This window comes from Protopterus annectens, chromosome 4.part0 (assembly GCF_019279795.1).
Source record: "Protopterus annectens isolate FY-2018-M chromosome 4.part0, PAN1.0, whole genome shotgun sequence".
Classification (NCBI taxonomy): Eukaryota; Metazoa; Chordata; order Ceratodontiformes; family Protopteridae; genus Protopterus; species Protopterus annectens.
Window position 1 is genome coordinate 387414774 of NC_056733.1, and position 22350 is coordinate 387437123.

The 22350-nt window shown below is 41.6% G+C and overlaps 1 protein-coding gene across 2 annotated transcripts in view; it reads right to left on the reverse strand.

The window, feature by feature from the left end:
• Positions 1 to 22350, reverse strand: part of GLT1D1 (glycosyltransferase 1 domain containing 1) — a 1067503-nt gene that overhangs the window by 381135 nt on the left and 664018 nt on the right. For both annotated transcript variants that reach the window (XM_044068342.1, XM_044068341.1), the window contains exon 8: positions 6906 to 6955. In XM_044068342.1, the coding sequence (XP_043924277.1) occupies positions 6906 to 6955 (50 nt within the window). The remainder of the gene's footprint in view (positions 1 to 6905; positions 6956 to 22350) is intronic.

The following is a 22350-nucleotide window of genomic DNA, read 5'->3' on the forward strand; positions in this document are numbered from 1 at the left end:
CACAGGATATGTACCCAAGGAATGGCGTACAGCAACGTTGGTCCCGCTCCTCAAGGAAGGTGCCACAACAGACCCTGGAAACTATCGCCCTATAAGCCTCACTAGCCTGGTCTGCAAGGCTATGGAGCGTATCATCATGGAACTCATAAACAACGACATCGGAAACCTTCAGACACTGGATCCTGCCCAGTTCGGCTTTGTTAGGGGCAGATCCTGCCTCTTGGAACCTGGTTGACTTCTTTGAAACAGTTACCAGGGCCATGGACAAAGGGAAGATGGTCCACACAGCCTACCTGGACCTCGCAAAAGCCTTCGACACAATACCCCACTCAGGAATCATAAATAAACTCACTATCTTAAATATCAACCCCTATGTCACAAGATGGGTTGCTAACTGGCTCAGGGATAGAACCCACATGGTCAGAATTGCAGGCGCCTTGTCAGACTCCAAACCAGTCACAAGTGGCGTCCCACAAGGTTCAGTCCTGGGACCACTCTTGTTCGGTATTTATTTCTCTGAGGTACAGACAAACACGGGAGGACTATAGCTGACCAAGTTCGCAGATGACTGCAAACTGGGTGCCATAATAGACTCTCCGGCTGACACAAGCATCCTCCAAAAGGGTCTCACAGAGACAGATAACTGGTGCCAAAGCCATGGCCTGAAGCGAAATGCTAAAAAATGCATAGTCATACCCTTTGGGAAAAACAAAGTGCCCACAGACTACCACATAGGAGGAATTCCATTAAGTATGGAGGAAGTAATTAGGGATTTGGGAAGCCAACTCTCCTTTGACAATCACGTTGCCAAAGTGGTTAGAAAGACCTTCTATATAGCCCACTTCATCATGAAAGGTTTCACATCTAGATAAAGCGAGGTCTTTGTGCCACTCTATTCATCACTCATCAGGCCAATAATTGAATACAATGCCCCAATTTGGGATGTACCTTACCCGACACCTGCAGCAACTGGAAAGACCCCAAAAATACCTCACCAAGAGGATCAAGGGACGCAGATGTCCTATGCAGTTAGGCTAAAGAAGCTCCAGCTTTACTCAGTTGCTTACCACCTACTCAGAGGTGATCTGTGCCTGACATATAAAGCCATGTCCAACCCACAATTAATGGACATGCTCCACCTCAAGAAATCCAAATCCCTTAGAGTTACACGCCCCAGAGACTCAAACCTCAGCACAGAAATAAATAGGACATGCTGGAGGGACAGATTCATATCCCAGAGACTCCCTTCACTCTGGAACAAAATCCCAGTCCAGGTTAGGCAGAGCCCCTCACTGACCCTCTTCAAGAGAAATCTTTTCTCGAGTGGATGGGAAATCGTAAGTATACCCCCGGGATCTCTTCTGGGCCCCTGCTAGACAGAGGCAAAATAAACTTACCGTAAATGGGCTATATTTTGTGACCTACTATTCAAAGGCACAGTCTACAAATCTAAAAGAGTGGCGTTTGGCTGGGCTTATAAATGCCCTAGAGCAGATAGCCTAGTATCAACCTATGAACCTATGACTTTGTCTTTTAAAACATTTCTTTCTGAATTTTGTTCACATTTGTTCATATTTTATTATCCATCCTTCAGTTCCCAAATATTTATACACTCCTTCCTGCTCAAGTTCCTTTATATCATACTCCTTCACCAGAATGAATTTTTCTCTGTGCTGCAGCTTTCCAGCTTTAAATGTTACCGTATTGAAAGAATCCCCCACAATTTCAGGTGTTTCTACTGAAGCAGTTGGGTAGTGACTGAATTTCTTAAACCATATGTCCTTTTGGGCCTTTTGATTCCTGGCATAAGTTACCTGTGGGAAACAGAACTTCACTCCAAAGCCATAAGCATCTTCCCTTCTTGCTCACTCAATCTATTTTATAACCACCTATGAATTGAAGAAAAATGACCCATCAACTAGGACACTGGCAAAGGACAGAGTTTTTCACAGAACCTTAAGGTTTGAGACAGCATGCCTCCTCATGGTGATACTTGTCCTAGCTCCACTTGCTGCTCCACCCAAAGCAGTGTGAATAAGCCTCATAGACAACAACACAATACAGTCCATGTTGGCCACCTATGATTCTATCTGTTGACAGAAATCACTATATGGTAACTTTTCCAGAGTGTTCAGTTTTTCTCTACTAGGTCACACTGAAAAGGTGTCACAAGCAATAGACAGTTTACAGCCCTTATGGGAAAGGTACCTGATGTGAAATCTCACTTTCCTATTCAATCCATAGTCCTAGAATCTTTTCTGGATGATGAATCAAGGGGCCCTCATCTTGGTGGGGTTCGCCACCATAACAATCAGAAAGGGGAGCCTTGCTCCAGCCAAGTATTTTGTTGGGAGTCTGGAAGATATTGTCCAGTTTTCTTTGGCCTGGCTCAGCAATGCTTGGCTCTCCCCATGTGTACAAAAGTAAATCATTCACTCTGAGAAAGGGACCACCCAAGATGTAGGCAGAGTGAACCAAAAAGACTCTTGAATGATCTCTTTCTCCGCAGGGAAGTTGGGACATGTGGGTCAAGATTCTCCCTCAGTCTCATGAAATCAAGGAGTTCCCCAAACTTGGGGTCTTCAGGAGACAATTGTAAGGAAGTCTCCCTGTCTTAAACATCCATGGCTGGGGTAGGAGATTCTGGAAGAGATCATGGATGTCTCCTCATGCTCGTCCTCTTTCTCAGCATGTACAGAACAGACTTGACTGATCATTCTGAAGAGGTATCTTCCCCAGACCTCAAGGGTCTATTGAGGATCTTTGGTGTGAAGGTCCTGCTGGATTACGGACAAAAGGCACGGAGTCCAAAATTAAATAGTACAGAGAGGTAAAGCCAATGCAGATGGTTCTTGTCCAGTGGCTGACAACCTGGGAAGCTGCCTTGGAACCATTTCTGATGACTCAGCTGCCAGCACTGAAGCCATCAGCACTCTCACAGCCATTGACCCTAAAGCTGATATCAAGGCAACAGTTCGGACGCTCAGAGTCAAAGTTGGGCATGATGCAGAGCAGGGCACTGAAGGCTTAGACTATGATGACACCATGATCATTAATGGCACCAATGGGAGCCAGTTCCAATTCAGAACCAGAGCCATCAATGTCAATAACTTAAAGCCTAGTGGACTTCAGCACAAACAGAACTGTTATGGCAGACCATTGGAAACAAGAGCATCAGTAGTGAAAGAAAGAGAAAGAAGAGTCAGTGTCAGCATGAATGGAATGGAGCAGTCACCACACTCAGCTCCAACACTACTAGTGTTGAAATCAAGCCAAGAGAAGACGTATAAGTGGCGGAAGGAGGAGGCCCTTCTCTAGGGGCCATGAAGACTGGGGTAGGGGGAAGAGAAGACAATAAGCTCAATCTGAGTCTTGATCAAGGCCTTCAAAATCCTTTTCAAATCAAGATGGCCAATGAGACTCTATACTGAAACAGTAGACTGTACTGAAATTGTCAGTGATGGTCAAGAATCAACGATAATAACTCCTGCTCCAAGAAACTCACACTCTGAGGAGAAGTTACTGTCTCTTTTTCTCTGAGCAAAGTCAAAAATAATTGAAATCTCCAACTGAAAAACCCCATCAGGAGATGATGAAACTGGTTTGTGAGCAGTTTTAGTAGGGGTAGGGTCTTTTATAGGAATCCGGGGGGATGGAAGTCTAGAATCCTCTCTATGCATAACCTCTTCATTTTTTCTTTTTTCTTTACGTTTTCCTTTCTTCCTTTCTTCTCTCTCTTTCTTTCTTTCTGTAGGAAGACCTTTCAAATTCAGTTCTTAAACTACAGTCCTTACAGATATCACACACTGAAGATAAATGATCCACCCTAGACACAGGTTGGGTGTGCCCTACGGGAAACTTATGGTTGCACCTAGTGCATTTTAAAAACAAAACTGGAGACCTTTTCCATGTTACTACAATGCTACACCATAACATTACTAAATGCCTTACACTGTAGAAAAAAACAAAACATGGAGCACTAAAAATGTAACAACCTAAACTTCAACAGTAGGAAACAGTAACAGTATGGCAGCAAAACAAACACACTGGTGATAGAAACACCACTATGACATGTGAGGTCTAAAATATAAGTTTATAGCAAAAAAAGCAAACAATATTGTTTAGAACAGAAAAAAATATTTTGTACTATATAAGTAGGAGGAGGAAAGCAATGGCCTAACTACCTCATTGGTTGGCATATATCAGGAAAAAAGAATGAAACATTACTGAACTGTCTTACTATAAAGATTTACAGTCAGGCTAAAGAAAAGCAAAGAACACCGTGACTTATCTCAAACAGAAAATGAAAGAACACAAAAAAATGTAAATTAGTACAATAGCAGAGGATCCATATGAAACTTTTAAGCAATGAATGAAATTTGAAGACTAATGGGAGAAGAGCTTTACTATGAGAGTGATAGAAGTTTGAACATTAATAGAGGTTCCTAAGATCCCAAATCAGACCAGCCAGCGGTGAGCAGACTTTTTCTTGAATTGGATGGAATGGATAATATATGACCCGGTGGTTTCAAGCTGAGGTGGCCAAATGTAGTGAGGAGGTTCTCTTCAATAAAGTGCCTGAAGTGCTACATTCATTAGCTGCATTTGTGTTCTTTGCAGTACTTGTGTGGGTTTGTGAAAGGTACTCCTTAAACGAGAATGCAAGGCAGAACTTCCAATTAAGTAAAGGTGTCAATGTAAGATGAATAAAAAGTAAGTGCTGCACAGCCCAAATCAATACAATATTGTTAAAAGAGAAATGGAGAACAATGCATTAGCTCTTGAGAATACATGTTTTTACCAAGAGCTATTTGCCACAAGAAATATCTGGTGCCTTATATGCTGTATATAGTCACTTTGCTAGTGTTTAGCACTGGAGGGGTTGTATTTAGACCACAGATATTGCTTTTGCTTAAATGAAACCAGCCTTTCAACAAAATAAGGCTTGCTGTCTTCATTTTTACATTATATATAAATATGCATTATACAGAGATTCAATATTGGGAAAGATACAACCATAAAAAATCCCAACACTCATCAAAGTTATCAAAATAAACAAAACACACACACACACACATACACTTGTGTACAAACGAACTAGTGAAAGTGTTTCTGCAAGGGGTTAGCCCTCCCCACCTCCCACACCCCAGCAACTTTAAATACACTAACTCTGACATCACACAACAGTGCGGAAAACAGACTAAATCTCCTGCCCCACTTGGAATCCTAACCTCACAAAACTTCTGCGTACAAGCCTCCACTTGAATGGCACTCAGGTAGGAATCCATTGACATTAATTCTTACACCAACTTAATAACTGTTCATCATTGTAAGTGATGGCACAAGGCTAATAAGAATCTGTGACATTCACTTACACTCCTACACAGCATTGATATGCACATACTGACTAAATACATTCCAACTAAATTAATTGGAACTACAAACTAATATACTGCATATCAATTAAATACACATCACACACACAAACATACACACATATATCAGGCAAGACAGTTACACGCAGGTATTTTCCAAAGTATAGCATATTTTCAAACAAAAAAAATCTGTGTTACGATTTTATTACCTTTAGTGTTCTAGTATGGTCAGCACAGTACTCGGAACTACAATTTCGTTCCTCACACAACAGCAATCGTACAGATAGTCACTCCCAGCCAGTAAAACCTGATGCAAATGGCTGAGGAAGTGCAAGAATATGGGATTCTAGAATGTAGTTTAACCCCGAATTTCAGACCTGTCATCTGAATAAGTCTCTAATATTAGTCTGCTGGTAGCAGTAGCAGTAACAGTACTACCAATATAAGCAATTTGCAATTTTACACAGCATAACAGCCTTTTTCCTTACATGTGAATACTCTATGGCAACATCAGCTGCTTCATAACAAATAGGTAACGAAAACCCTTTCAGATGCATCACCTCATGATGCCACACTCATCAGGCCAATGCAGCGTTCCAAAATAATTGCTTCCTGGATAGCAAGCATTGAATCACAAGATTAATTGTCTCTAGAAACATCATAAAAGTTCTATGAGCCTACAAACATAATCTATTGCAAGTTCACTTCCATCAAATCTTTTTTACCGTTTAGTCTTACCACCTCTATGAGCATCCAATTATAGATTTGGCTAAATTCAAAGGCAAGGTACCTACACAAGGAGCTAAAGAAGGTAAAATATAATTTGGATTCAAATAACAAAATATAACAGGGCAGACTGACTGGGCCAATTACGGCCTTCCACTTTTTATCCAAATGCATCAGATACAAATTTTCTGCACTTAAATATCTAGATGACCTTTACAAATCTGATCATTGATTGGGTGGGGGGCACACACAAAAGTACATATTTGTTGTGGTGATCACAAGAGCACAAACTCCTTGAATTCTTCATGAATGATGGCATCCGTCAGATAGATCCCGCCCTAGCAGACCTGGAGACTCCCCAATGCTAAGCTACAAACTGGCTGAAATTCAACATGGGGTGACCTGATAGTCTGCAGTAGGTGGGGGGGGGGGGGGGCTCCTAGAAAAGTAATTTATCTCCTCTCTAAGTTTACAGGTCTACCTTCACTTTGCCAATTTCCACTGTGTGTGAGTGATGCAGCAGTTACAGAAAATGGAAGCCCACCATCATAAAAGCTGGGAAAACAAAAATGTTGCAGTGTCCTCAGGAATATAACTGCTAGAGTATTGCCAGTAAGATAGACAACTACAATATTCACCCAATATACCAATGCAAACTGAAACAGTATGTCAGGCTCATAATAAATCAAGTTCAGAGCCCATGTTACTAGCTTAGAAAGTAATATTACAAAACATAGAAGGATTATCAGTTAAGACACCAAATAAGGTCTCAGTTCAAAATATGGGAGTAAAATGTTTACTTACTGCAGGTCCAATAATAACTAAGTGAACAGACTTCTCTTTTTGGTGCCACTCTGTCATGAGGGAAAAAAACAAGAGGACAGTTAAATGTGAATACATAACATGCAAAGATAAAGATACATGTACATATTCAGACACTTCAGATTCTGCCACTCCTCCATTGCCCCAACCCTCTAGACTTGCAGCTCACCATGGTTCTTTAAGCTATTGTTCACTATTCTACACCTAGAGTTATTAACACCCACTGACCTTCACTTAAAGTAAGCAAGAACTATCATGTTCCTGACTCATGTTGGCAAACCACAAGTTTCAATACCATGGCAATACAATCAGTTTCAAAAGTATTTTTTTTCACTTCCAGGAGTTGAGGATCACCTATAAAAATGAAGGAACATTACTTGACAGATGCAAAGTATACACAGATAGTGTGCAAACAGGCAGAAATGTGTGGTTTGAATTCCACTGCTGCCCTCCAATATATGTAATGCTACAAGCTTTAAATTTGGGCACCATATATACAATATGAGTAGGGTTATGGTCTCTAAATCCACACCATTGCAAACCATATAATATGTGAGGAATGACTGGCCTTACAGGCATACTGTAAATATGCACTGTAGCTTTCAGTAATAGCCAAGACATGTCACACCCCAGTAAGCTTCACAATGTAGAGTTGGAGATCCCAGCCATATTTGATTCCTCATGATTTTACTGACCCCAGACAGACAACAGCCTTCTAGTACAATCTTAAAATTAACTGAAACCTATTCAAAACAATTCTTATTAAGCTGAAGTCATTTTCTCAAATGTAATGTGCTTAACTGCAGCACAGAAATACCTCAAATTCAATACAGAAATTAAATTACAACAAAATAAAAGCACTGTATACAGTTTGCCTTTTAAGTGCTATTGGCTTGAATGGGACAAGAAGCCCACACAACTAGTGCTACAGGTGTGATTAACTCCACAATGCAATCAACAATGTCAGTGTTAAGGAATTATGATTTTTTTTTAAAGAATATGGGGTTGAACATGTTGTAAGATGGTTCTCATGAACATCTGTGCAAGGTAAATTATTGATGATTAATTCAATCTTCATCATCAACAATCTCCTTTTGCCCATTTGCTTCATGAGGTCTCAGGATGTTGCATTAATGACCAAAATCTTTCTTGATTAAATGTTACCCTACTACCTTCTTCGATGTTCATGCCTGACTACTGCAGGTCTTTTCTCACATAATCTATCCATCTCTTTGATGGGCACCCTCATTTCTTCTTTCCTTTTTCTTGCCTTTCCCAAATCTTCTTCAAGAGATTGTCTTCTGCTTTCGTGAACATAGGTTCATAGGTGTGTACTAGGCTAATGGCCCTGGGGCCTTTACAAGCCTAGCCATAGGATTACGCAAGCATAGTACCACCCGATCTTAGTTCCCAGTGCCTCTGTCGGGTAGAGCCACTGGAGTGATCCCCGGGGTGAATTTTCTGTTTCCCATCCACTCATCAATATTTCTCTTGAAGAGGGTCAGCGAGGTGCTCTGCTTGACATGTATAGTAAGTCTGTTCCATAGCATGGGCAGTCTCTGGGTTATGAACCTGTCCCCCAGCATGTTCTGTTATTTGTGGTAATAAGGTTGAGGTCTCTGGAGAATGTGGTGCAGTGGGATTGGGATTTCTTTAGATGCATTTCTAGCAGAGCTGGGTCAGACATGGCTTTGTAAGTCAAGCAGAGATCGCCTCTAAGTAGGCGATATGAGACAGAGAACAGTCCATATAGGACAAGTGTTTAAGGCCTAGGATCCTCTTTGTGAGGTACTTTTGTTGCAGGTGTCTAGTGAGGTACATGCCAAATGGGGCATTGCACTCGATGACTGGCCTAATGAGGGAAGAGTAGAGGGAGACAATAACCTCTTTATTCCTGGATGCAAAACCCTTAGTAAAGAGATGTGCCACATAAAAGGACCTTCTGACCACAGTGGCAATGTGGTGATCAAAAGAGAGGTTGCTGTCAACCTGTGTTCTGAGATCTCTTATAACACCTTCTATGTTCAGTGGACTACCATCAATATGGTATTTCATGGCAACTGGGTTTTTCCCAAAGGGGATGATGGCACATTTTTGGCATTGAGCTTAAGGCCATGATTCTGACACCAATCGTTGGTATCGGTCAGGCCCATTCTATAGGATGTCAACATCACTTGGGGAGTTAATAATAGCTCCCAACTTGCAATCATCTGTGAACTTTGTCAGTCAGAGTCCCTTCACGTTGGCCAGGACTTCAGAGAAGTAGATACCAAACAGGAGAGGACCCAGGACTAAACCCTGTGGGACTACACACGTGACTAGTTGGCAGTCTGACTTGGAGTCAGCTACTTTCACACTGTGGGTTCTATCTGTGAGCCAGTTTGCAACCCACCTAGTGATAATAGGGGATGATGCCAATCTTAGTGAGTTTTTCCATGATTCCTGAGTGGAGAATGATATCAAAAGCCTTGCCCAGATCAAGGTAGGCTGTATGAACCACCTTACCTTCATCCACATCTCTGGTGACTGACAAAGAAGTCGACCAATTTGAGCAGGCATGATCTATCCTTCACAAAACCAAACTGTGTGGGATCCAGAATTTGGAGATCCCTATATCCTTGTTTATTAGGTCCATGACCCATTGGCCCTTTTTTTCAATTATAAAGGAATTCCCAATACTATTCTAGCATGTCCAAAGGTCAGTTGTCAATCTCCTCTCCGGTCCAGCTGGTGAATCTGGGAATCTTGAGGCAATGTTACAACTGCCTCATGTACACAGACAACCCTCTCCTCCTCCCAACAAATTTCAACACATGTGAGAGATGCAACCATACAGCAAAACTGGAGGCTAAGCTCTCTCAACTCAGTACTGGCATAACCAGTCAGGAGGAGAAGAAACCACACTCACTACAATTCCAGTCTCACATAGACCTACCACGACAGCAAACCAAACACATAAACACACAAAAACATACTTGGGGGCTCTAAATAAAAATCTGCCTAAGCAACAGAGACCTCCAAAGCAGACACCCAAGCAATTGCTACCCCAAAACAAAACATGTGCAACACATAGCTCACAAAGCCAGTGTGCCGAACAGTCACAGCCCTTAAAGCTAAACACCATACCTGATACATTTGTAATAGGTGACTCTATCGTCAGGCACACTGACGTCCCGCTCACCAGGCTGAACAAGGAGAAGGTCATGGTGAGCTGCCTGTCGGGTGCTAGGATCCACCACATAACACAAGCACTCAGGTCACTCCAAGGCAAGTACAAATATGACTCAGTCATTGTCCATGCTGGTGTGAATGACCTGAGACGTACCTCTCTGGACTACATTAAAAGAGACAGAGGAGCTCTCTGGGCATGTAGCCCAGGCCAGTATGACCCTGACCTTGAGTAGCATCTTACCCTCACCAAGAATGATGCCACAATATGAAGACAAGATGATCAATTTCAACAATTGGCTTCAGTATTGGTGTCATTCAAGGGGGATCCAATGCCTGTCAGCCTGGGATGACATGCTCGACAAGCCACGATGCTTCGCTAGGGACGGCTTGCACCTGTCACCCCTGGGCTTTCGGATATTGGTAAAGGCTCTTGCTACCCCCATAGTGCCTTTTTTAGGCAAGGCTCAAAAGACAAACCCACCTTCATAGGTATCACAAGGGATAAGAAACTAAGAGTAATGCTACTCAACGCCAGAAGTCTAAACCTCAAGATGCACGCACTCGAAACTCTCCTTAGCATGGAGAACATCGATATCTGTGCAGTAACAGAAACCTGGTTCAAGGCTCCCAAGAGCACCCCAGCACTACCAGGTTATACCTCATACCATGCTTTTCGGCCACAAAACTTGGACCGAACCACAAAAGGAGGGGGGGTATCAATATTCGTCAAAGATACCCACACCTCCAGGTTGGTGGCACAGCACGAAGCATCAGAGACGATCCATGTGCAACTAACAGTGGGTAAAACTGCCTTCCAGTTTATAGCCTGCTACAGACCACCCTCCCAAACCCAGGAACCCCACTCGGCCTTCCTGAGAACAGTGGAAAATATGAAGGTCTCTCCAAACACCATTATATTGGGCAACTTCAACTACCCACACATAAACTGGGAGCATTACTCTAGCTCCAACAGCCTAGCCTAAAGGTTCCTAGAATTTATGAACTCAAATGCTATGGAACAACTTGTTACCACTCCCACAAGAGGGGAAAATATATTGGACCTGATCATCACCAACATGGGGACTCTATGCTCCAGACCAGAAGTGTATCCCTCACTGGTAAAATCACACCATAAACTAATCTCACTGGATATTCACATCCCGACCCCACCCCCTGCCCAGAAAACCACAGTGAAAAACTTCTCTAAAGCAAATTTCACACTCTTCAAAACCGAGGTGGAATCCTTCAAAGCCCCCGGGCCTGTAGAAAATATGGCCCAGACCGCAGAATCCTTTATAAACGCATTCTATGAACACCTTCAGGAATGCATGGATCATGCAATCCCAAATAAAACAAAGACCCAATCCTCCAAAGGCAGACATCCTGTCTGGTGGTTCCCAGCCATAAACAAACTATACAATAGAAGGAGGAAGCTACTACATGATAGAGCAAAATCCCAAAAAGGGAAGGCATCTCTGATCAGTATCAGCAAAAAAACTACAGGCACTAATAAAATCGTCTAAGGCCAGCTTCGAGAGAAAAATTGCACAGAACACTAAGGATAATCACAAGGCTTTCTTTAGTTATGTTAGGAACCTGGGTGGGAATTCCCAGATATGCTCAGAATTAGTCCAAAATGACAAAAAATGCACCAAACCCACAGACATTGCCAACATCCTAGCTGACAGGTTCAGCGCAAACTTCTCCCCCCCCTCCCCACCAAAGGGCAAATATCTATCCCAGCAGAGTGCTGCCCCCCGACATCTCAGATGCTCAGGTAAGAGCCTCCCTCTCCAAAGCAAAAAACACAGCATCAATGGGACCAGACGGTGTCCCGGGCTGCGTCCTACATGAACTCCAAGAAGAGCTAAACCCAAACATAAAACTACTGTTCAATCTCAGTCTTACTACAGGATATGTACCCAAAGAGTGGCGTACAGCAACAGTGGTCCCTCTCCACAAAGGTGGTGCCTCAACGGATCCTGGAAACTATCGCCCCATAAGCCTGACTAGCTTGGTCTGCAAAACCTTGGAAAGGATCATCATGGACCTCATAAATAAAGATATTGGGGACCTACAGACACTGGATCCTACCCAGTTTGGCTTTGTTAAGGGCAGATCCTGCCTCTTAAACCTGGTCGATTTCCTTGAAACAGTCACCAAGGCCATTGACGAGGGGAAGGTGGTCCACACAGCATACCTGGACCTTGCAAAAGTCTTCGATACAATACCCCACTCGGGCATTATAGATAAGCTCACCAGCTTAAATATAAAATCCTATGTCATTAGATGGGTTGCAAACTGGCTCAAGGACAGAACCCACATGGTTAGAATTGCTGGAGCCATGTCAGACTCGAAACCAGTTACAAGTGGCGTCCCACAAGGCTCAGTCCTGGGACCTCTCTTGTTCGATATATATTTCTCGGAGGTATAGGCCAACATGGAAGGACTGTGGCTGACCAAGTTCGCAGATGACTGCAAATTGGGCACCATAATCGACTCTCCAGCTGACACAAGCATCCTCCAAAAGGGCCTCATAGAAACAGACAACTGGTGCCAGAGCCATGGCCTCAAGCTAAACGCCAAAAAGTGTATAGTCATCCCCTTTGACAAAAACAAAGTGCCCACAAATTACCACATAGGTGGTAATCCATTAAGTACAGAAGTAGTAATTAGGGACCTGGGGACCCAAGTTGATAGCAATCTCTCATTTGACAACCACGTGGCCAAAGTGGTTAGAAAAACATTTTATATAGCCCACCTAATCATGAAGGGATTCACATCTAGATCAGGGGAGGTCATCGTGCCTCTTTACTCATCCCTCATCAGGCCCATAATTGAGTACAATGCCCCTTTTGGGATGTACCTTACCAAACACCTGCAGCAACTGGAAAGACCCCAAAAGTACCTCACCAAGAGGATCAAAGGGCTCAAACAGATGCCATATGCTGCCCGGTTAAAGAAACTCCAGCTCTACTCAGTGTCATACTGCCTGCTCAGAGGCGATCTGTCCCTGACGTATAAAGCCATGTCCAACCCGGAATTAATGGACATGCTGCACCTCAGAAAATCCAAATCCCATCGAGCTATGCGCTCGAGAGACTTAAACCTCAGCACTGAAATATTCTGTTTTCATAGCTAGCTTTAGAGGATTTGATGAGGGATCTCAACTTTTTGTTGAGGCTGATAAAGGAATTTTTCCAGTCTTGGGACTTCACCTTATTCTGCATCAGCTTCCTCCTTCTGCTGTAGAGTTTGTTTATGGCAGGGGACCACCAGATTGGCTTCCTTTTTTTGGAGGACAGCGTCTTGGTTCTATTGGGTATGGCGAGATCCATGCATTTGTGTAAGTGTTTATACAATGCATTCGTGTATGATTCTGTGGTCACGCAACTATTCTCTATTTGCATGGGTGCCATGAAGTTAGCCACCTCTGTTTTTAGGAGCCCAAAATTAACTTTGGAGAACTTTTTCATGGTGGTTACCTTTGCGGGCGGGGGGGTGGGAGAGATGTGGATTTCCAAGGTGATTAGTTTGTGGTCGGATCTAACCAGGGAGGAGCTGACTATTGGTGTAGAGCAACAGTCACCCATGTTGGTAATGACCAGGTCAACGATGTTGCTACCTCTATTGGGGGTAAGATTGAGCTGGTCCAGGGCATTGGAATTAATGAACTCCAGGAAATGTTAGGCAAGTGTATTGGTACATGAGTAGTTTATCCAGTTACTGGAGGGGTAGTTGAAGTCGCCCAGTAAGAGAGTGTTAGGTTGGACCCTAATATTCTCCAGGGTGCGTAGGTATGTGGAGTGTGAGTCTTGGGACATGGTTGGGGACCTATAGCAGGCTACGACTTGAATCGCTGTCTTACCCAATGTTAGCTGCACCTGAAGTATATCTGATACGTTATGTTGGGTTACCAGTCTGGAGGTGTGCACATCCTTTAAGAATATGGAAATACCGCCGCCTTTGGAGCTTCGGTCCAAGTTCTCGGGCCGAAAGGTGTGGAATGAATTACCTGGCAGTGCAGGGGTGCTTTCTGCTGCCTTAAGCCTGGTCTCCATTACAGCACAAATGTTGATGTTCTCCACTTTAAGGAGTGCCTCGAGCGAGTGCATTTTGAGATTTAGACTTCTAGCGTTAGCAACATGACACTCAGATTGCATTTGTTTGTAGCTGTTATGATGGTAATTTGGTCTTTGGAACACTGCCTAAAAAAAGCACTATAGGGGTGGCAAGAGCCTCGGGCAGTATCGGGAAGCCCAGCGATGACAGGTGCAGGCCATCTCTGGCAAAGCACTGATGTCTGTCAGTCATATCATCCCAGGCAGACAGATACTGGATCCCCTTAGAATGACAACAGAAACTTAGCCAATTGTTGAAATCAATCATTTTCTGCTTGTACTGTGGTATCATTCTGGGTGATGGTAGGAAGCTGCTCAGGGCTAGGGTCATACCCGCCTTGGCTACATAATCTGAAAGCTCCTCATGTCTCTTTTCATGTAGTCCAGGGAGATATGTCTCAGGTCATTCACACCCACATGTACAATAACAGAGTCATATTTGTACCTGCTGTTGAGGGACCTGAGTGCGTGCGTTATGTGGCAGATCCTGGCACCTGACAGGTAGCTGACTGTTACCTTCTCCTTATTCAACCTAGTGAGTGGGACAACAGTGTGCCTCACTATCGAGTCACCATGACTAGTGTGTTGTGCATGCTGTTTTGCCTTAGGGGCTTTGGTTGAGTGGCATACTGTTTAGGAGAGTTATGTGTCTCGTGATTAGTGTTGTGCTGTGGTGGTCGAGTGCATTTCTGCCTTGCAGGTCTCTGCTGCTTGGGTAGATTTTTATTGAGAGCCTCCATGAAGGTGGGTGTATGGTTTATGTTTTTATGTGAAGGCAGTGCTGGTGTGTGTTCTGGAGGGCTATGTGTTTCATGTGGTGTGGTGCAAGTGTTGACCTCCTCTTGACCAGCTATTCTGGTCTTGGCTGGAGAGTGCGTGGCTTCCAATTTGGATATATAAGTGCATGTCTCTCAAGTCTGAGTGTTGGAAGGTAAGAGGAGAGGGCTGTCGATAGGCAATGTAGCAACTGCCTTATGTACAAGTTCACCAGGTTAATAGGAGAAAGCACAGGGAACTGACCTTTAGACATGCCTGGAGGGGTGGGCTTTGATAAGTACTGGATCTGTTTCCTTGTAGAACCTTTAGCATTGTTAGCACTTTTGTTTGCTACAATAATTGCTACAAGAAGTCTGGTAAAATGCTAGACTAATAAGCTAGTATAAGTGTAGGGGAGGAGGGAACTAGTAGATCTAAGGGAAAAATTGAAGAGCAGACTCTGGTACCACACTCAGAAGATAACAAACAGTCCTGGATAAAGCAAGTCTGTATCTGGACTAGACTAGTTACAGGAAAGGTGGGAAACAAGAGCAAACGTGGGCTTTTAATCTGGAAAATTGAGAGACATGGAAAAACTGTCCAAGGAGCCAATAAACTACAATTTCTGGGCCAGGAACCACTCCTCTTGTGGTAGATAGGTTACCTAGTGCTTACCACTCCCACTGAGTGCATACATGCACCAAAACTATCTTAATCTATCCTCTTTGACCTTCTCTCCAATTAGAACTACCATGGCTTCTGCTCTCATGTTTTCACTTCTTCATCTGTCCCACAATATGCATCCTACCACCCATCTCAGGCATTTCATCTTCATCACCTCCAACTTCTTATACTGCTCTACCTTCACTGTCCAGGTTTCTGTACCATACAGTAGTACTGTTCATATAATTATTTTGTACACAATACTTTTCAGCTTCTTTGTTAACCTTATGTGACACAATATCTTGGATGCAGATTCCTTGACTGTAGCCTTGACCTCCTCATTCAGGGTCCTCTTCTCATTAAACTCCCTCAGACACCTGAAACTGTTAACTTGTTCCACCATTTTCCAGTTTACCTCAATTTCCATTTTCTGACTACCTCATTTGCTGCCATGACAGCAGTCTTGTCTGTATTCAATATCATCCCAAGTGCCTTTAATTTTGAATTCCATTTTCCTATCTTTTGTTTGTTTGTTTAATTATTTATTGATTAATTGACATTTTATTACCAGAAAAGTCCAACTGGGTAGGTGCCCATTTTCAGCAGTGGCCCAGGGAGAAAAGCTCCAACCTGTTGAAGTTCTTGTTCAGAGTCTGCTTGCAATGCCACATTGTCTGCATACAGCAGCTTTGTAGATTTTTCCCTACCAACCTTTTTGCTAATGTAGTCAATTACCAGTATGAACATCAGTGGGCTCAGAGCAGAGTTCTGATGCACACCCACTCCCAATGGGAATCCTTCTGTAAGTACAAACACTGCTTGTATTTGTGTCATTTGGTCTTTGTGCATAGCCTACACTAATCATCTTTCTTAGGGCCTTGTCATATGGTTTCTCCAAGTCCAGAAATGTCGAAATTGACTCTTTCCTCATTTTTATTTTCATCCCAACTATCTGTCTCACTGCAGATATTGGGTCTGTTGTGTTGCATCCTCACCTGAATCCCAACTGCTCATCTCCCATCTTACTTTCTACTACTCTCTGAACGGGTTTATCAATCAGCCTCTCCAGCACTTTCATGCAGTGTGACAGGAGTTGGATACCTGTCAACTATTGCCCACAGTTTTGAATGTCCTCTTTGTTCTTGTACACTGGCACTAGAATGCTTATACTACAGTCATCTTGGAAATGCCTTTCTGTATATACTGCTATGAGTACCTTCTGGAGCCATTTGTCCCCTAACTCGCCCAACATTTTGATCATATCTACCATGACCTTGTATGAGCCTGCTGCTTTCCATGATTTCCTTCGGGCTGTTCTTACTGCTTCTATGGTAGCTGCTCTTCTTTCACTGTAGACTGTGTCTGGGGCAGTATAGCTTCTGGGGGGGGTCTTCATTCAGGAAGCTGCACTGGAGGTATTCCTTCCATCTCCCTTTTGATCACTTATGGACTGGTGATCAGGTTGTTGCTGGCATCCCCCATGAAAGGTGTCCAATGATTATTTTCTTTAGCTTTCTGTCTTTGCCTTTCAACCTTGAGTTGCTTTAGCTGCGGAGTTACTTTCCAGAAGATGGTAGACTGCCTCTGGTACCTTGTTCTTTGCTACTGCAACTGTTCTCTTAGCCTCTTTATCAGACAACCTGTATTCTTTCTTAGCCTGTTCTATTTTTTCTATTTTCCATTTTTTTCCATTTCCCATTTTTTTCTGTACTCCTCCTTTGTTTTGATAATTTCCTGTATTTCTGCATTTCTCAGCAGGTTTCTTTTTTTACTTTATCCCATACTTGGCTCAGCTGTATGCCTGCTCTAGAGTCCTCACACATATTGTCTTGATAAGCAGCCATTCTTCTTTGACTTCACCAATTTTCTCTTCTTCCTGAGGTGCTAGAGCCCTGGAAATTTCCCTATATTCTAGTACCTTCACTTCAGTAAACCTCCACGTCTTCAGCATGTTTTCCTCAGTGCTTATTAGAGCTGATTATTGCCACCAGTGGTTTATGTTGTAGGCCTATGTTTCATTGGGGGTGATTTTGCAATCTCTGACTCTGGCCCAATCTTCTTTCCTTACTAGGAGGAAGTCTACATGAGTTGCATGTTGGCCACTCTTGAAAGTGATTGTGTGACTGCCTTTCTTGCTGAACCATATGTTGACCACCATCAAGCTTTCTGCCAGACAGAACTCTTGAATAAACTCTCCTTTTTATTCCTGTCATCCCATCTATGTGGACCCAGGAAGTCCTAATATTGTGTTCTGTCTGTCTTGATATCAGCATTCAGGTCTCCTATTTTCAAAACTATTGCATGCAACTGCTGCCTGAATGCACTCTTTTCCTCACTATAGCAACCCTGCTGTAGCGCACAGGCTGAGATTATGAATACTGATGTATCTTTACATTGGAGTTTGATTGCCATGAGCCTATCTTCTTCTTCTTTCGGCTTTTCCCGGTTAGAGGTCGCCACAGCGGATCACCATGTCCGCACATTAATTGGCAGTGAAGTTTTACAGTGTCGAGTTGCCAGCCCAGCGCCCAACCTTCCACAGAAGGCACACACACATGCACACCTAGGGCCAATTTAGAGTGTCCAATCCACCTGCAGCATGTCTTTAGGATGTGGGAGGAAACCGGAGCACCCGGAGGAAACCCATACGACCACAGGGAGGACATGCAGACTCCGCACAGAAGGCACCCCAGCCGAGGATCGAACCGGAGAACCTCTTGCTGTGAGGCGGCAATGCTAACCACTGCACCACCGTGGCCGCCCGATTGCCATGAGCCTATAATTAATTCTAATAACATCTCTCACTGTCTTCTGAAGTTTGTTGTTGCCCCGAGTCATAGACTCTCTATTCTAAGTCAACTGACTTTACTGCACTACCCTTCTATTTTGGTTCAATGATACACAGAAAGCTCAGCCTCCTTCTTACCATTATATCATCACCTTCCAAGCTGCATTCAGTCAATAAACCTATAATGACTGCAGTAATCCTTAAATTATGTCTGGTAGGTTGATTGGTTTTATATCCAGCTTTCACTAAACAGAGCTATCCCACGTATCCCAAGTCAAGCAAATAGACATCAGCTAGCCAACAGCTCATTGACCTAGAAGCTGCTGGGCTTTATAGCAGACACACACTGGATAATAAGGGCACATGGACCCCTCTCACTATTAGCATGGGTCCCTGGTGTGGGTCAGAGTAGGCTGGTTTCTTAACCCACTTATCACTGGCAAATACCACTCCCATTTTTGATGACATTAGTTAATGTCACCAATTTTTACACAGAGTGGCTAGCTCAGACATTGTGCACAGTCTATGATCCAAGTTCTTTCATCTAGAAAATAGCACGCATCATAATCGATATCTAAAGCAGCTGGTCTTTACAACTCTTCCCTCTTCCCCCAGTAGGCACCAGGATGTTTTAACAAGTATTTCACTTGAACAATGGTAAATGGATATGTTGGGGGTAGACAAGGATACACAGTGAGTGCATATCCTCTTTGGATTTCATATGAAAATTAGTAGTTTTATAAACTGTCACATGATCTCAATTTTTGAATATCTTAGCAAAGTTTATTACTGCACAGTAATTGAATGAATATTTTCATTGTGTCAACCACTGGTTGTCACAATCCATATTATATTAAATCATACACTGTTCAAATACAATTACATTAAAAAAATTCTTAAAAGATGTTGTATAATTTCAAAATCAAACCTCCTCTGATCCAAAAAAACATTCCTAAGCATGGGGGGAAATCTTGATGGGTATTCAAATGGTTATTGCAGAATTTCTACTTCTAAATGCCAGTTGGCTTAGAGGATTAAGGATCTGCAAACAAACCATTTCCTGCAGTCCAGTGGTACAAGGTTTGACTCTCTCAGCCTCCATTGCCTAATGCTGCGGCTCTGAGTAAATCACTTAACCAGACATGCTCCTGGGCTGAGTCTGAAAATGGTCTATGGAGATTAATGGTCTATCCCAGAAAACAAATACAAGTAAATAAAAATAAAACTGTAATCCTTTTCCAAATTTATGACAATGCATTTATCATTTCCAAAACTGTACCACAATCATTGTTATATTAAAAGACTGTGCTTATTTCTTCCTTATCATCTTGAAAAACTGCTCATATTCTGGCTCTAAAAACTACCTTGCAGAGTCGAACAATGATGTAATCACAGTGCATTCCAAAAAATATGTAGTAGATTTTCCCATTTTTGTAACCCACATATACAAGAGTGGAACCATATTTTGTTTCCTAAATCTATCTTCTAGAATACTTTCTGCATAAATCTCAATATTATACCTCATAAATATAGATACTCCTATCTATTTTGGATAGCAGAAACTGTGATTATTATTTTGCCTTATTATATAATTTGAATATCAACTTATGTAGGTTCTAAATCATTCTTCTTTCATTTTATAGCGTTTATTTAAAGGGGATAAGCAAAAGTTAATAGGATAAGTATTTTCTCTGAGGTGATGTTTAAAGTATATTAACCCCATCATTCTCATTCTTTGAACATGTGATGTAAAACTGCAAATTTCCTGACAAATCCTCCCCCCCCCTACACACGGCATAATTTTCTGCCAGTCTAATTATTCTACAGCAATAATTGCTACCTCATTAACCTTATAAAATTCTTAGGAGTTGGAAGCCTAAAGATACAATGGAAGTTTTCATAACGTCTGATATGACAGCGTCACACATTACTAAACTATTTTGGATACTACCTTATATGTAGCTTGATCAAAAGACTGAAGTTTTAGACTATTTTCTCCATCTGTAATTTCAAGTGCTGCATACACATCTTATAGAAGTTGCTGTGTTAACATATCAAACAAGATGCTTAGAATTTTGTGTTACTTCTAAATGTTGCTTGTGAAACTAAGCTTTACACTCTTCTTTGACTTACAGACCATTAATTTACAGTTGGCTCCACTTATTTTTAATTTAAATGATGTTGATAGTTCTGTTTTAGTTGTTATCAAAGAGCTGAAAAGCTCAAATTCAAAATTAACACATGACCAGAGAAATCTATTACCACATACTTTGCATTCTTTACTTTTGAAACATTGTTATTCACTGCTGTAGTGCTTTTAATTACTTCATTTATGTAGATTATGAATAACCATGATTTCAAACTGCAGCCCTACCTCATATATGGAGTATTGTGTTAGCTTACTCTTTATTATCAGCACTGCTGCCCAATTACTGGTATACAGGGCTGCTATTAAAGCTACTAATTCCTTTTGATATTCCTTATATTTCATTGTCTTATATCATTTATTTCTGCCACAATTATCAAATGCTATCTAAATAAACAGCAAATAACTGTGACACCTCCTTTGCAAGACTCTGGAAAAATAAGCACTTCTGATACATTTTTGAACTGGACACTCCAGTATTTCTACTCGGTGGTATACCAGTCAACATTTCAATGAAAGAAGTCTGGGCAATGTCAAACATACTGGGAGGACAAGGGCTCAAAATCAGAGACAGATGTCAAATATTGCTCTCAGCAGCTTACAACATTTCAGTAATAGGTTTTACATTAACATGCATGTTTTTATGGATATGAAGTCGAAAACACAAATGTATGTTATTTAATAACTCCAGTCTTCAGCAATTTGTCAGAAAACTACAAATTGTATGAGGTATAGACCAAAAATATGACACAAAAATCTTGACGTATAAAAATTTGGACAGTTGAGACGTATGCCCAGTGGTCTTTAGCTACTTTACAGAGTTTGTTAAGAATGCCATCAGGTCCTGGAGCTTTATTACTAAATAACTTGCAATATATTGTATTGATTTTTTTCTTTTAAGTTTTTCTGTCCCTTTCCCTCTTATTTTATGAATTTGTTCTAATTTTTAAATACTTATTACTTTCTTTTGTTTTATTTAAAGATAGTGAATCATTCCTTACCAATTATGTACAGGCCTTTACTTGATTATTTCATCCTCATTCAAACTGTCTTCAACTACCAGAATTTATGAATTCACAACTGTTATTTTTATTTCCTGTTACAATTCCCATCTTTTTTGCTTGAAGTATTTCCTTATTTTATGTAAATGTTCAACTTTTTTCCCTTTAACTAGCCAACAGTTATTGAGATTCTATCCACTTCTATCAGAGCACTCTTCATCAAAACAATTTCTTTGAAATGTTTGTTCTAGTTCCCTCCCATCCTCTTTTATTGGTGTTTTTACTGATATCACAAAGGATTTCCAAAAGTATATCTATGCTTACAATCAATCTTTTTTTCTTATCTCTTTGGCACATTTCTCTAATACTTGTTCTACTTTTGGGCTTTATTGAAATGATTTGTCAATGTTATCCTTCTTTTCCCTTATTTTCAGATCTTTTACTTGATTATAATTTGCTCAAAAACATCCAATTTCTGCTTAAAACAGCTCAAGAGCCAACGGCCGATGATTTGCTCTAAACGAAATAACCATCAAAGTCTAACAAAATATTTCTCTCTTTACTAGTACATAATATACCACTGAACAATATATCTAACTGTATCATATGAAAACACTGCTTTCTAAGCATTGCTATCACCATTTAATACTGGGTCATATTTTCAATTAACTTTAGAAGTTCTGATACAGCTTGTGTGATCTTTATAGAATATGCCTGTGCATTTAACCCCCAGCTGTTATCTATTTACAGATATAATCAATTTATCATTTACTACAACATA